Source organism: Sciurus carolinensis, chromosome 12 (genome assembly GCF_902686445.1).
Source record: "Sciurus carolinensis chromosome 12, mSciCar1.2, whole genome shotgun sequence".
NCBI lineage: Eukaryota > Metazoa > Chordata > Mammalia > Rodentia > Sciuridae > Sciurus > Sciurus carolinensis.
In genome coordinates, this window is record NC_062224.1 from 18336847 (window position 1) to 18354053 (window position 17207).

The window sequence follows — 17207 nt, forward strand, 5'->3', positions numbered from 1 at the left end:
AGGCAGAAGGACCACAAGTTTGAGTGAGACTGGGCAACTTAGTGAGACTCCCTCTCAAAATAAAAAATAAGGGCTGGGGATGTAGCTTAGTGGTAAAGTATCACTGGGTTCAATTCCCACAACCAAAAAAAAAAAAGGGAAGCCCATTCATGAAAATTAGCTACAGAATATACCACAAAAGAAATTGCAAAAAATTCTCAAAACTTAAAATCTCAGTACAATGAAATTATGAATTATTAACAGCATCACAAACAGTCCCATTATCCTAAAAGTTTCAAACTTCTAATAACTCCAAAGGTCACTTAGAAAATAAAAACTGAAACTGCAGAATTTCTAGAAAATGTAAGAAATCATCAGACATAAGAACTACAAGACAGAGCTAAAACCATACTCTACAAACAAGTCATACATGCAATTCCAGAAAAGGAATGAAATACATGGTAAGAACCAAAAAGAGGTAATTAATAAAGACAAAAGCTAAAAATAATGTGGGAAAAAAAAAAAGAATAAAATATACAATAGAGCTAAAAAAGCTGGTTTTCTTGGTAGGAAAAAAAAAAAAAACTAAAATAGAGAAATCACTAGCTAACATAATCAAAAGGATAAAGAGGGCCTGCCTCCCTGCCTGCTCACCCACCAGCTTCCTGACCTCCTGGTCCTACCACCATGCTCCACAAGGTCCTGATCCTCCCTGTCCTGTGTTGCCCTGGCTGTGGCTTTCTCCACACTGCCCCCAGGACCAATCACTAACCTACTAGATCTGAGTTCACCACAGATGTAGAAATAACCAGGGAACAAGATTCAACCACTAACCTAGAGCAGACCACGGGCCTAAAGTCAACCACAGATGTGAATCTGGAGAACACAGAGACTGAATTTTCTGCTGACATCTATACGGGCACTGCTTTATGAAGGAAAACAGTGAGGCCCCTGATGATTACAATACATTTGAGAGAGCTTTGTGAATAAGACTAGACCAGTATCTCCATGTAAAGTGAAGTCCACCTCAGTGCATCTTTAAAATGAAGCTAAGTCTCCATCAGCTGTGACAACACGTCACTCATGCTCTCACCACTTTTGAGAAGGGCGTGAACTTTTGAACTAGTCAACCACTATACTTACTCGATATTGCCTAATTGTAGAAAACTAGTGAAACTTGGCATGTACTCAGCTAGATAAACAGCAAGACATTGATCCTAGGTGGGGTGTTATGAACTGTACACAGATTGGAGAGAGGCATTTCTTAGCTCTCTCCCACTTCATATAGGTTTAGTAAATGTTCACTGGTATTGGGAAAAAAAGAAATATGACATTGTTTATAATGGCAAAGACTGGAAAGTCTGAAATGGTTAATTATAGTATATTCACAAAAAAGAAACATTGCCCCTTTAAAACAAGAACAAGGAACCTTTATGTATTAAGATGAAAGATAAAAATAATAAGTTGCCCTTTGTATAAAAAATAGGAAAAAAGAATCTATAATTGTGTTTTCTTGAATACACAAAGAAACTTTGGGAAGATATATCAGAATCAAGACACTGGTTTCCTACTACAAGAAGAAATTGGATGGATGGGGAAATGAGGATCGGAAAGATACTTTTCATCACATTCGTTGTATACTTTTAGGTTTTGAACTTTGTGAAAGTATTATTTATTTTTTGAAACTACATATAACCAACATTAATTTGCCAAATATTTTAAAGCATTTACTGTGCTTAAAAGTACATCTTGGTGTGAATATGTACAAAATTTGAAGTCACAGACTTCTGTCCTAAAAGCTAACAGTTTTTATATCTGTAGATAAGAAAAAACATTGTTATGGCTTGGATGTGAGATATTCCCCAAAAGCTCCTATGTTAATTCAGGATGTTCAGAGTAAAGTGACTGGACTGTGAGAGTTGCAACAAGATCAGTCAATCCTAGTTTGAATGGGTGAGAACTGTAGGCTGGTAGGGCATGGCTAAAGAAGTTGGGTCACCTGGGGGGTGTGCACTGGAAGGGTACATCTTCTCTGTGGCTCCTTCCCCACTCCTTGCTTCCTAACCCACCATGAACTGAGCAGCTTTCCTCTGCTGGGCCCTTACACCACAATGCTGGGCATCACCTTGGGCCCAGGGCAATGGACTTAGCCATCTGTGGACTGAGACCTCTGCAAACATGAGCCCCAAATAAACTTCCCTCCTCTAAGTTGTTCATATCAGGTATTTTGGTCACAATGACACAAAACTGACTAAAACAGGCATTAAGTACCACGTTACATAATTTTACCTCTTTCTTCATGTCAGACATTACACTAAGGGCTGGGGAGAGAAAAGTAGCATGACCTCTTTCCTGCAATTTACAATCTAGAGGACAATATCTAAGATCCCAAGAAGGGATTTTGTGCAATAGCTTGATGCCATGGCCTTTCCTGTTTCTGTCTCTCTGCACATACTTCTGTCTATCAGGAATATTCTTTCTATATTTTTTTCCCCACCCATCTTTTGTCTAGCTAATTCCTTTCTCAGGACTCAGATTAAAGGTTCCTTATTCCAGAGCCTTTTCTGGCTTTCTGACTAATGACTAAGTTCCCCTCACTCTATGCTTCAAAGTATGTTGGGCTTCTTCTTGATAAATGCACTTAGAATTGGAATTATTCATCTGCCCTCTCCAAATTTTAAGTTAAATGAATATAAGAACTAAACTGATCTTGTTCATTACTATATTGCATCTCCAGCACCAATCACAGTATACAATAGACCCACAATAATTATTTAATGAATGAACAGACTGTAGAGCATACATCATCTTTCCAGATCATCAGACTGATTAACAACCTAAAATCATTATATTTATATGCTTTAAGTATACAAGACTATGGGGTCTATTTTGTAAGGCTTTAGAATGCTATGCATTTTAAATATGGGGGATGTTTTATACTTTCTTCTCTCAAACCATAAACTGTCACTTCTTACTATTTTCTAATCTGTCCCTAGCAGATTCTAACCACTACTAAGTCCTATTTTCTACCCCTCAGAAAAGCAGATAAATTCATTTATAAAAGAGAACATTGGCATAAGGCCAAATAATTTTACACAACACTTGAAGGACTTTATTGGAGGTGTGGGTGGAACAGATTTGCAGGAAATATGATCTTTTACAGGTAAAATATGACTATCATTTCTTTTAATAAATCAGGTCTTTTTTTTTTTAACTTGGTATTCTGTTGTAACATGTGGTTATACATTATAAACCTAGATAATTGTTGCTATATGTGTCTTCATTCAAATAAAATGTAGTTGAAAAGAAAAATATGAAAGTGAACATTCTATCCTGTATAGTAAAAACAAAAAAAAAAAAAAAAATTTTTTTTAATTAGTTTCAAGATCCTGAAGGGAAAATGTGAATTTTCATCAATTTGAGGTGTACCTCTTCTCCCCACTTTTCACGTACAGGAAAGTAGAACATATCTCACAAAGACTTAAAATTAATTGACAATATTTCTTCCCTTTTAATCATATATAAGATAAAGATACACTTCAAATTGATGGTTCATTAGATTTGATAACGCATAATTCTACATCACATGACTATAAATCATGACTTTCTTAATTACACAATTCCTAATTATCTACTCACTATATTAACATTTCTTCTCCCTTGACCCATTAAAATGAAAAACCAAATGCTCATATTAATGTTGCTGAGATAAAAAACAATGAGAGAAAAACACAAGTGGATATTTGGTTTCACTCAGAAATCTTATCATTACTAAGAGATCACTGGCCTCCATCAATGAAATAAACCAAATTAAATTTTTGCTGAAGCAATTTCAGATTCCTCATCTTTGGGGAAATGATCTATTTTAGTTATGTTGTATATAATCATTCTAATAGTTATAAAAAATTCTTTATTCATTGGTAAAATAAACTGCACGGATCTCCTCCAGATTCCTAAGACGAATAGTCTGTGAATGGTCCAGAAACATTCAGGTGAAGTAGAGACTTTAGTGTAAGACAGAGCAGCAGGATTCTGTAAGAGCTTATGCAACTGAATGTGTCTTGAATTACTATCCATAATCACTAATGTGACTTCCAATTCTATCCAACGAATCTCTAGGCAGGTTATCTCATCTCTAAACTATGATAATAGCCCAAATACTTGAAAATTTTCACTGAAACCTAACTGTAAGAATTACATTCATTGAATCTAATTGTATAATATTTACACAAATAAAAACGCTCCAAAAACTTAAATCATTTATCATTTTTTCTCCTCAGAAGCAAATGTAATCAATTGCTTCTAGCCATTACTGAGTTTAACATAAAGTTATTTTTATTCTTAAACATCTTCTCTAAAGTAACAGGTACATATTAAAGAATATTACCATTAAACAAAAACAAAATAAATGAGAAAAAAATTCTAGAACATATGACAAAAACTAAGGCCTATTGAGCAAATAAAGTCAAAAAACAAGTGATAGTTTTAAGGGATGAATTAAATAAGTTAACTTTGATCTTACAATCACCACTGCATAGTAAAAACATTAATAAATAACTTTTATAATACCTACCTTTGTCTAGGAACTATGAAGAGTGCCCGTACCAACTTCTTTCTGTTTGCTTTTGTATTCATGTTCATGCAAAAATCCATTGCTGCCTATAGGAGAAAGAGCAAACTTTTCTTCTTAAAAACAAAAACAAACCAAAAAACCCAAACCTACCTTAAATTTAGCTACTAAAAATAGAAATTCTGGCTACTATATTTTCACTTGTTCCTAATATTTTAAAATGGTTTTAATTCAATCCCCAGGACTGCAAAAATAAATAAATAATAAATAAATAAAATAAAATGGTTTTAAGACACAGCATTATAAAATATCCCAACTAAAAGATCACTATGCTTAACAGCTTTCTCCTTACATATCTTAAAAAAAAAAAAAAAAAAAAAAGGTTTCCTATTTTTTAAAAAATGCAACCTAGTGCTGAGAACAGAACTTCAAGGGAATAGCTCAAAGACAGGTGTTTGGCAATAACTCTATGAAAAGTACAATCCATCTTTTTAAAGTCAATATTACTATCAGGGGCTAGTGGTGTAGCTCAATGTAGAGTGCTTGACTGGTTATGTGTGAGGGCCTACGTTCCTCCTCAGCACAAACCCACACACAAATCAGAAAAGAGTATTCTGATAACCTATAAAGTATCAAGAATATTTACCAAAGCCAAAAAAATTAATTTTTTATCTTATAAACTTTTATTGTTAAATATCTGACTAAAGCTTATTTGTAGCTATGTAATCATTTCTTTTTAAATTTTTTAAATTGTCAATAGACCTTTATTTTATTTATTTATATGTGGTGCTGAGAATCAACCCAGTGCTCACACATGTCAGGCGTGTGCTCTACTACTGAGCTACAACCCCAGTCCTACATAATTAAGTTGAAGAATTCTACTAAGTTTATTTACCTAGTTTCCCAAATACTTTTCCTCTTAAGCCATTTGGGTCTTTGCTAACAATATGCAAGAAATTTCATGAGGAAGCTACTGGGATCTAAAAGAGATGGTGGCCTCATATTTTTCCTCTGGGTTTCCAAGAACCAACTCAGAATTTAATATGTGATCAATACTGGCTACAGTTTTCAAGAACAGGCTGGGCATTAGAGGATACCTCACATTACTATGACCTGAGATTCTTAATAATAATGTTACTAATATACACTACTAATAAGATCATTCTCCACTTGCAATATTTCTGCTAGTGTTCAAAATGTGGGGTAGAAGTGAGCAGGAGTGTCAAAGTATCTCTCTCATCCTCTTTTAAAGTTAATGAATAACCATTTAGCAGGGAACAGATTCAGTCATATCTAAAACTCAGAAAAATAACTGACTGCTTAAGAGTGGTTTCTTGTCAGGTAGGGATAAACACTGTAATCCCTGTAACTCAGGAGGCTAAGGCAAGAGGATCTTAAGTTTGAGGTCAGTCTTGGCAATTTAGAAAGACCTTCAGCAACTTAGTGAGACACTCTAAGAAAAAGGACTGGGGATATAGATCAGCAGTAAACGCCCCAGGTTCAATTCCCCAGTACACCATGCTCCAAAAGACTGGTTTTCTGCTATATTTTGTAGAAGAAACAAAAAGGGGACCAAAAAAAAAAGAAAAAAAAAAGAAAAAAAAAAGAAAAAAGAATAAAAAGGTAGCTAAAATAAAGGCTGTAATTACTAAATTTTTGAAAACTACATTGACCCAATTACTTCACAATAAGACAATCTGGAATGAAAGTTCATTCGATTAAATAAACAATAACTAAAAATACATCTAAATTATTCGAAGAAAGGCTGCTTAAGTAGAAAAATAGCCTGATTTTTGCAATTCCCTAGAAGGACAAAAGGATAAAAGATTACATTATGTTTTTCAAGAAAAATTTACCTAAATCAAGTTTCACAGTTATGGTCTCAAGAGTCATTTATACTCTTAAAAATTATCAAGGAACTGAAAAAACATAATGTGGGTTTAACATCTTTTAGTGTTTATCATATCAGAAATTAAAACTGAGAAATCTGAAAAACATTAATTCATTTAAAATAGGAAAAAGCCTCTTATTAAAGGTTGAAAGAAAAAAATTCAAAATAAAAAAAATTAGTGAGAAGAATGGCAGGAACTCTAACAGAACAGCTAGTTTCTTTTGTTTGTTTATATATTCAACCTGTTGCAATGTGTTATTTGGATAAAAGTATATGATGAAAATATAGCTTCACACATATATTTAGGTGAAAAATGGAGGTGTATTTTAAAATATTTTTAGTAACTATTTTATTTTGATACTATACTAAAATTTAACAAGTGGTGATTTCTTAAGGATTAGCTGCAACACAGAATCAGACAGGATCAATAAACATGTCATGCTGTTAAGTTGAAATCCTTTGGTCTACCTTATACCTTGAGTGGATCTTTAACACCTACATTTGATTTTTAACACTATAAACTGGTCACTTAGAGTACTACTTCACAGAGCCAATGCATATCATCTAAATATACACATAATACTTTAAAATTACATAAATTACTATCATAGTAATTTCATCAGAAAATTCTTGTAAATAGTCTTTTTAGAAAAGAATTGGGAAACTGTCAAGTTTATGGTGGTAGACATAAGTTTTTGTAAGATTCAAATTGGTGTTGAAATGTCAATTTTTCTTTTTAATTTTTTTTAGTACTAGGGGTTGAGCCCAGGGCACTTAACCACTGACCCACATCCTCAGTCCTTTTGTATTTTTATTTTGAGACACAGACTCCCTAAATTGGTGAGGCTGGCTTTGAATTTGCAATCCTCTTGCCTCATAATCCCAAATCACTGGGATTATACGTATGTGCCAACATGCCCCATTAAAAAGTTATATTTGATCATTGGTAATAAGTATTATTCATTGTTTTCCTTGAAGTGATGGACTCACTCAGTTCATTTCAGAAAAATTTCTGCTAAGTACCCAAGTTAGAATAACCATAGTTTTATCCCTTAGTTCTTCAAGTAAAAATGGTATTCTATGATAAAAGCAACTATTTCAATTTACAACTCCATCACACAAGTAATTTTCCTTGAGACAACCTTAAGAAAAAAGTATTTCAATACATCATTCCCACTTGGTCAGATTCAAAAGATGTGTACTCAAAGACTGAATGTGGCAGGTGTTGTGGTGCATGCTTGTAATCCAGGCTACTTGAGAGGCCGAAGCAGAAGGTTCAATGACAGCCTGAGCAATTTAGTCAAGTGCTATCTCAAAAATTAACAAAAAAAAAGTGTGCAGGGGAGCATCAGGCTTGGAATATAGCTCAGTGGCAGAGCATCCTGGATTCAATCCCCAACACCACACACACAAAAAATTTGTGTGTGATCTGTTATAAAATCACTCATTTTAATTGAATTATCACAGAGATGAAGTGAAAGTGGCACTGTTTAATTACAAATGCATGGTAGTGAAGAACATGATAATAATGCCTGACTCACACTAAAATGCTAAGAACTTTACCACCATCATTTTTGCAAATATTAAAAAACAGTTTAAGGGAGAAAAAATCTTGAGTATTTTTATCAAAAGTTATAACCTCATAGAGGCCCTGAAAATGCCTTGTATGGCATCAGGAATCCAAAGACCACACTTTAAGAACCTCTCATCTAAGACACTATTTTCCAAATTGAAGGATCTCTACATGAAGGTGAAAGGTATCACACCAACAGGATCTGCAGCCAGTTTCACTTACAAACAAAACATCTACAGACTGGCTCCAACTTCATCTATGTTTATGTCGATTCCCATAAAAGACTCCATCTGAAGAAATAGTTCATTCTATTGTTTGAACAGTTTGAAAGCTAGACATTGCAAATTAGGAGATTCCTACAGGTCTATATGCTTGAGTAAAATTACACAAGAATCATGATACCTTGTCTATCAGATCTCGGTTGACGCAGTTGGGTAATTGCTGGAGGAAAGCATCTACAATGAGCTTGAGATGAGATCCAGTGCTGGCTTCCTCATCCTCTTGTTCTAATATAAAATTAGTTTAAAATAGGTTTAAAAACTACACAGAAACATATAGAATAAAAGCATCCAATTATCAGTTATTTGGGAAATAGATCATCTTAGAGTTATTTTCATAACGATGAAAACATTAAGAAATTTTAAAATATTTCTAGAACTTCAGGAATTTCTAGAATCATAACCCTAAATCACTACTGTTCAGACATCATCTATAAAAAGGCAAACCTTTTGCATTAAGAAACAAAACTTACTCATAAAATACATGTAACTTCATACTAAATCTAATACTTTTATCTGTCCAGCATTCTGTCCCCTATGTTCTTCAACTAATAGCATTCTCAAATCTTGCCTTTGAAGAACTAAGTCTCCCATTCCATGAGATTCTGATGGGGATAGCTGCTGCCAATCAAAGCACAATATGCTACCATTTCTCTGGGACGTACAGCATGACATAGAACTAGCTAAAGTCCTTTTGTGATATTTATATACATTTAGCAGGAGAAGTTCTCTTTTCCTCTGATGTCTCTAACTGGTGTGATTTAAGCCTGGGGCAGCCCTCACTTCATGAGTAAAGAGAATCTGCAGCAGGAAACAAAGGAGTCAACAGAGAAAAGTAATAATGACAAAAGGTCTATTTCTAATAAGAATCTTAACTAATAAAACTCAATAGGAAGTGTTTAGGGAATAATGATGTAATATTTTTATTACTAAATACAAAACCTTAATCATAAAGAAAGATAAAATTAACAACTGATATGCTAGTTGGATTTTTATCTTTTAATCATTTTACACAATTTTCAAATACACTTAAGTTTTAAAGTTTATCACAGAATTAAAATACTAGGACAATGCTGTAGCAAGTTGTCAGTAAAGTATAAGAAATATCTTAAGATGCTTACAATTAGATGATTGCTAAAGCTTATAGTCACATAGTATTGGACAGTGTTTTGTTCTAAAACTAATTCTAAAGTGAAGCCTGAATACAACAGAAATATAGGGAATTAAAAAATAGAGAATTAGGATCACAGGGATATAGCTCAGTGGTAGAGTGCATGCCAAGCATGCATGAGACTCTGAGTTCAATCACTAGTACTGTCAAAAATAAGAAAAAAGAGAATTAAAGAGAAAAGCTCCATATTTTAGGCAAGAGTTCTATGTACAAAATAACTGAAAATTCATGAAATAGTCCTTTACCTTGTTCATCAAGAAGTTTCTTTGTAAGATCTTCAGCTTCATCTCCACCCTCTAACTCCAAGGTGTCATCATTAATTTCTAGATTCTCTAACTCAAGTTCCAAATCATCAGGACTTGGTATCTCTTTATTATCCTTAGATTCTTTTAACTCTGTTAAAAACAAAGAACAAAGAGCTGCTCTCAGTTGGCAAAGCATTTGTCTAGCATGTGTGAGTTTGATCCCTGCCACTGCAGAAAATAAAAATTTAAAAAGCAAAGAATGAGTACACCTGAACTAAAAGTCACATAGAAATCTTGCTGCAAAAAGGTAAGGATTAACAAATGTGCATCACTTGACTTAGAAACTACACATACAGTTGGCACATTCATTGTGTGTATGTGTATGTATGTACATATGTATTGATTTATAAAATATAAATGTATAGTGTAAGGGATGTAGCTCTGTGGTAGAGTATGTGCCTACCAAGCATAAGGCCCTGAGTTCGATCCCCAGCACCACAAAACAAAATGTATAAAATACATTATGCTTACTGAAAACAATGATCACATGTCTTTGAGTAGACAGATGGATGGGCAACTACAGCATGAGGATCTGTGCTAAAGATGACGGGAATCAAGCTAATTTCAACTGGTCTCAAATTACAAAAGGTCTCAAATGCCAGATGAGAAGTTCAGACTTTCTCATATATATATATATGACCTTTGCAGGATAATGAGCAAGGCAATATTTAAATGTGAGTTATTAAAAAATTGACTTAGCAGCAATATAGAAAATACATTAGAAAAACAAAGAGTAGATACAAAAAGACTAATTAGAAAAAATATCCTTTTCATCTAGATATTAGGAGTTAGAGGAAACCAAAACATGGGACAAAGTAAAATAGCCAAAACCTTAGTGCAACAAGATTGGCAAAATGTTGAAAAATGTTGAATTTTGGTGATAGGTAAGTTCAAATTCACTACACTATACTATCTTTTGTGTTTAAATTTTTCCCCCAAGTAAAAATTAACAAAAAAAGTCTGAACTCAAGAATTTTATGCTTAGGGGCTGCAGTTCTGGCTCAGTGGTAGAGCACTTGCTTAGCATGTGTGAGGCACTGGGGTTTATCCTCTGCACCACATAAAAATAAATAAATAAAATAAAGGTATTGTGTCCATCTACAACTAAAATATTTTTAAAAGGAGAATTTATGCTTAAACATATTTCTCAGCTTTCTCTCTCATGTCCACTAATCATCTTATTTGATACCTGATGCCGTTATATATTTGGGAGAATGAGAATGAGTATGGATTATGCTGTTTCTAAATGAAGACAGACTATCATTTTCTCCTTCATTTAACTTTTCAAATATATTTACTCCCCAATGTTACTTGATGTCTTGCAATCAAAAGAGCATTTACTGAATTTTGACTATACATTTGGAACTACACTAGACTACTGAATATTAAAAAAAAAAAAGCTTAAAATGTGATCCTTGCTATCAAGATATTTATTATTTACCTAAGGAAAATAAATTAGGATACATGAGGAGTATAGTATAGTGTAGTGGGGAGGAGATTCCAAATAACGCAGAACAACCTATTAAGAACAAAAGGCAAGACGGGCCCATTTCAGAGACTAAAAGGGATAGAAAATTAAGAGTCATGTATAACAGACATATCTGGAGTGGTAGAATTCAGACAAATGATGCAGGGTCCTGAGACAAAGTTAACGATTTAAATTAATGTGCAATAGTGTTTCCACTTCCCCCAACAATCCGACTATGAATGTTAGAGTCTTATCAAGATCTCATATTAAACCATTCTGAGATATTAAAAATAAACATTTCCAAATTAATTCACACTAACTTAAATGTATTGGCTCTGGAAAAAGTGTATTATCACCCTTTAATGCTCCATTCCACATTATTTTGTCATTTAAAATATTGTTCATTTAATATAATGTTCATATTACAACTTTTGTTTTTTAAGCTGATTTTTGCAGCACTTAGTTTATTTCCTCTAGAATTTACCTTTGGAATCGTCTTTGCTAGATTCTTTGTTCTGACAACTTTTTTCATTGTCTTTAAACAAGATGGCTGGAACAAAAGCTTTCAAATCAATGAGGTTCTCATAAAAATTCCGAGCATCTTCATCTTCCCATATGCCACCTTCCAAGTCATATTCTCCAGGTTTACCAGGTGTAATATATCAATTCCAGGTCCATGTTCTATAGTAAATAAACCACAGGTAATTAATACTACTGCAGATATAACATGGTAAACATGACATTATATTTTTAATTTCAATTTTATAGCTACTGAATCTTCATTGCTTCAACTGACAGGTGCTTCTTCAATCAACAAGCACGTGGGATTGTACATGTGACCATTTTTTTTTTACATGTGACCATTTTTAACATCAAGTCAAATTGTGTTTTAATTAAGGGCCTAAATCAGAATGGATCAGAAGATAATAGCATAGGATAAGACTTTTTTCTCAGATTTGTTTTAAACAACCAAAAGGAGATTAAGTGGCCATTTGATATGTTGGGACTACCTTCATGAAACTTAAAACCAAAATGACAAAATATATAAGATTGGGCCATTTCTAAAACATTCAGCTTAAAGGCCCACACCCTCCATAAAGCATTTCTGAGATAACTACCAATTTTCTGTACCATTTATGTCACAATTGTATACTATTATATCTTCTTAAATAGGCCATACACATTTAATTAAGATGATACCTATATAAAAAGTTACTATTCATAAGATATATAATATAATAAAACATATGTGGTCTTTGTCCCTGGATCCCTGCACAGAACTCCTTAACACTTGGTGTGTCCTGAGTAATATGAGTCTTGTTACTCACAAGGAGCCCCACTGGATCTTACCGGTGATTGTGTTAATGAGGTGACTAGGGAGAAGGCCCTAAACCTGAGGATGGGACGAGTCACCAGAAAGATTAAGGGTTATCATTTTGGACTTGATACAGCGTGGTTTGACCTTTTTCCTTACCCACTGACCTCAGGGAAGGGTGGGGAGTAGGGATTAAGCTCTATAAAACCTCTTGAACAAGGAGAACTAATGAGCTTTCAAGTTAGTGAATGAACACATACATGTGCAAAGAGGGATGCCCCACCCCTACTTGACACAGACAGAGGCTTCTGCTTCTGGACTTGTACATACCTCCTCTTCCTTTGGCTGTTCATTTGCGACCTATACAATATCTTTAATAATAAAAGGTAAACTTAAATGTCCTCCCAAGTTCTGTAAGTCATTTTAGCAACTTATCAAAGCAGAGGAGGTATTCATTGGAACCCAGGATTTATAATCCATCAGTCAAATTACAGGAGGTCAGATTTGCAACTGGCCTCTTAAGTGGGGGTAATAATACCTGGGACTAAGTCCTTCACTTGTGAGAAATAAAGCAAATTCTAGGTAGACAGTGTCAGAATTGGATTAAATTTTTGGGATCCAACAGGTATTGTCAGTTTAGTGGGGGACACATTTGGCATCAGAAGTATTCTGCAACCGAGTATAGAAAAAATGTGTTTTTTTCCCCAGAAAGATCTTTATATACAAATATAAAATTCCAATGCAAAAATGGATAAAGCCTCCAAATAGGTAAGAACATATGAAAAGATCCTTCACTTCGGTACTAAGTATGATAAAGCTAAATAAAACATTTAGCACTTTAACTTTGAATTATAGAAATTTAAAAGACTGACTCTATCAAATATTGACAAGACAGTGGAGAAAAAGCACTCATCCTGCCAGGCATGATGTCACATGCCTCTAATCCCAGCTACTGGAAAGCTGAGGCGGGAGACTCAGAAGTTCAAGACCAGCCTGGGCTACATAGGGAGATCCTAGCTCAAAATAAAAAGTAAAAGAGGGTTGGGGATGGAGCTCAGTGGTAGAGCATTCATGGTTCAATCCTCAGTACCACAAAAAGAAAGAAAATAGAGAGAGAGAGAAATAGCACTCATGTTTTACTAGAGTATGCACTGATGGGGTGATTATTCCGTGTCTATCAATATTTAAAATAAGCATAATCTTGATCCTACAAGACCTTGTTACTTTTTAAATGTCTAAGAAATAACAGAAAATGTGAACCATGATTTACAAATATGTCCACTATAGCACTGTTTGTAACAGCAAATCTAGAATGAACCTAAATATCTATCAATAAGATAAAGGTTGACAAACCACATATAAACACTATTGCTATGGTGCAAATGTTTTAATATCCCATGTTGAAACATTAATGCTCAAAGTGAATAATATTAAGACCTGGGCTTTGAGAGAGATGAGGTCTTTGGTCAAGAGAACTCAATCCTCATGAATAGGATGAATGCCCTTATAAAAGAGGCAGCAGGGAGTTTGTTCATCCCTTCCACCATGTAAAGGCACAGCAACAATGTACTACTACAGGGCTGGGGTTGTGGCTCAGTGGCAGAGCACTTGTGGGCATGAGTGAGGCACTGGGTTCAATTTTCATTACCACATAAAAAAATAAAGATATTATATCCATCTACAACTAAAAATAAAAAAAATAAAAGAAGAAGAACAAGAAGAAGGTACTACTACAAAGCAGAGAGAGTGAGCCCTTCCCAGATACCAGATGAGCTGAGTCCCTGATCTTGGAATTCCTGAACTCCAGAACCATGAGCAAATTTCTGTTGTTTATAAGTTACCCAGTCTATAGTGTTTTGTTACAGCAGCTGGACAACTGTTACTTGGCCTCAGACAACTAAGTAATACCAATTAGGTATTAAGAGGAATAAGTTATTTCGACATGAACTCAGGAGGCACTCAAAATACATTATTGAAATTAAAAAGGAAGTCATGCAAAATAATATCCTATTTAAATTAATAAGAAAAGTATATTATAGGTACCAGAAGATAGATAGTTTGTGTAAAAAAAAAAAAAAAAGTCTGGACAGAGTCCTATAAAGTTGTTAATACTGGGTACTTTGGAAATGGAGTAGATCTGATAGAAAACTTTAACTTTTATTCTAAATATGCATGAATATTTTACATAACTAAAAAATAATGTATTAGCGCCAAATCATGAAAAAAAGAAATTTAACTTCTCAAGGCAAAAAAAAAAATTATCCCCCCAAAAAATTTGGGAAAAAAATATTTGTAATGCATATGAAAAACAATAATTTCTTTAAATATACAAAAGTGTTTTTTACAAATCAATAAAAAGACATACTTGGGAGAAAAAGTGGGTGGGGTGAAGAATGACAACAGAAATTCCACAGGGAAAAGAATATACTAATAAAGAGCCAGTAAACTTAAAAATAAGATGCAGGCTAAATCACACTTAGAATTTTAGTGAAGAATTGCAACAAGGTTAGGTGTAAAGGGAAACAATCATTCTTGTAAATAGTGGCATGTAAATTTCTTTGGAAGAAAATATGGCATTGTATATTGAAACTTAAAATGCATATACTTGAGGCTAGGGTTGTGGCTCAGTGATAGAGCACTTGCCTAGCACGTGTGAGGCACTGGGTTGGATCATCAGCACCACATAAAAATAAATTTAAAATAAAGGAATTGGTGTCCACCTACAAATGAAAAAATATTTTTAAAAAATGCATATACTATTAACCCAAGAATTCTACTAAGAATTTATCCTGAAAATATCAGTGTGTATATAGATAAAAGTTCAGAGATTTTGTTACAGCACTGATTGTAATAGTTGAAACAAGAAATAAATATCAATCAACAGAGTACAATTATAGTGAAATTATACAACATGATAATACAATGCAGCAATTAACAGAATGAGATGGCTTCGTATATATTCATATGAAGAGAAATCTAAACTACATGATTAACTAAAAAGTGCAGCTATAGAATGTATATAAAAACTCCACCACTGAACTACCTCCCAGGCCCAAAATAATGATTTTCAAACACTGGATATCTGGCAGAATAGAAAACTAATCCCTGAGAGAGGGCAAACAAACAAACAAACAAAAAAAACCTGAACCTACAATTGCAGTAGCTTACTATCTAGATTTTTCAGGTCATGGCCAAGTAAGGTGGAGCCAGGCAGAGCCCAGCAATCTGTCTTCCTGAGATGAGGACAACAAAGCTAAGACTCTGATAGGACTCTAGCCAAGGCAGCTAGAGTTCCCAGGACAGAGTACCAGAGAGGAGAAATCAGCCCAGAGGCAGGAAGACCTCAAAGATGTGCAGCGGGTCCTCCTTAACTGTTCACCTGAGTACTGATCAGCACCTATGTGTGAGAATGGGAAAATAACTATTCAAAGGATTAATATTTAGAGAGAAATGCATGTGAGGCCACAAACATCCGATAAGCCCATTAGGCAGACTGCAAAAATCTTCTAATTGTTGAGACAGTAGGTAGAGTCAAGGATACTGCTTTGGTATTAGGGAAAAATAGCCCTAGACTAAGGACTATTCTGTTCCTTTCAAATATGAAACTGTTTCCAAGTAACTCAACTGTGCCCACAGGATAATTCAAGGATATTTGTAAGAATTCAAAAATATCCAGCACTTCCAGTAAATTATGACCAGAGTTGTGAAGAAGTAGAAAAATGACTAGGCATACAAAAGAGATTGGTCAATTACTATCAATTAAAACAATACATAAATGACACCAATGGTAAAATAGTAAACAAAAACATTAAGTTATTCTAACTGCATTTCACATAGTTAGAAAGCAGAATGAACACATTCAACACAAGAAAAATATGTGCAGCTTCTAGAGTATGCCACAGAACTAAGACACTGTAAAACAAAAGATTAGCGAACTTGAAGACATAGCAATAATAAATTATCCAACAAACACACAGACAAAAATACTACTGAATAAAAATCCTGAAGAATAGCACACCACTAAGCTCTAGGGGATCACTTCCCACAATCTAATATAGTTGTAACTGAGTGCCCACAGGAGAAGAGACAAAGGAAACAATAGAATACATTTGAAGAAATAAAGTTCCATGAGACAAATAATAACATTAACGTATATACATGCATGAGTACACGAATGGTGTGAATCTACAGCGTGTACAACCATAGAAATGAAAAGTTGTACCCCCCCATTTGTGTAATGAATCAAAATGCATTCTATAAAAATAAAGAGTACATTGAAAAGAAAAAAGTTCCAGACTTTCCATATTGAATGGATGAAACTACACATGTTCAGATCCAAGATTAATGAGACCCAACACAAGAAATATAAAGAAAAATACCCAAGCTACTCATACTCAAGTTGCTTAAAATCAACTATAGTTAAAAAATGTTAAAGCAACCAGATAGAAAAACACGTTGTATAAATAAGAACAAAGAAAAAATGATAACAGCTTTCTCATTAGAAACAATGCAAGCTAGAAGACAAGCAACATCTTTAATTTATATTGAAAGGAAAAAAGTTCTCACCCTAAAATTCTATACGATATGAAAATACCTTTTAAAAATGATGCCAGAATTTTGCCAAGATCTATTCTCTCTGGGAAAGGTTTAAATATAC

The 17207-nt window shown here is 33.9% G+C and overlaps 1 protein-coding gene across 1 annotated transcript in view; it reads right to left on the bottom strand.

The window, feature by feature from the left end:
- Positions 1–17207, bottom strand: part of Upf2 (UPF2 regulator of nonsense mediated mRNA decay) — a 106723-nt gene that overhangs the window by 74621 nt on the left and 14895 nt on the right. The window contains 5 exon segments of the mRNA XM_053743280.1: positions 4553–4638; positions 8416–8519; positions 9708–9857; positions 11720–11893; positions 11896–11916. Of these exon segments, the coding sequence (XP_053599255.1) occupies positions 4553–4638; positions 8416–8519; positions 9708–9857; positions 11720–11893; positions 11896–11916 (535 nt within the window).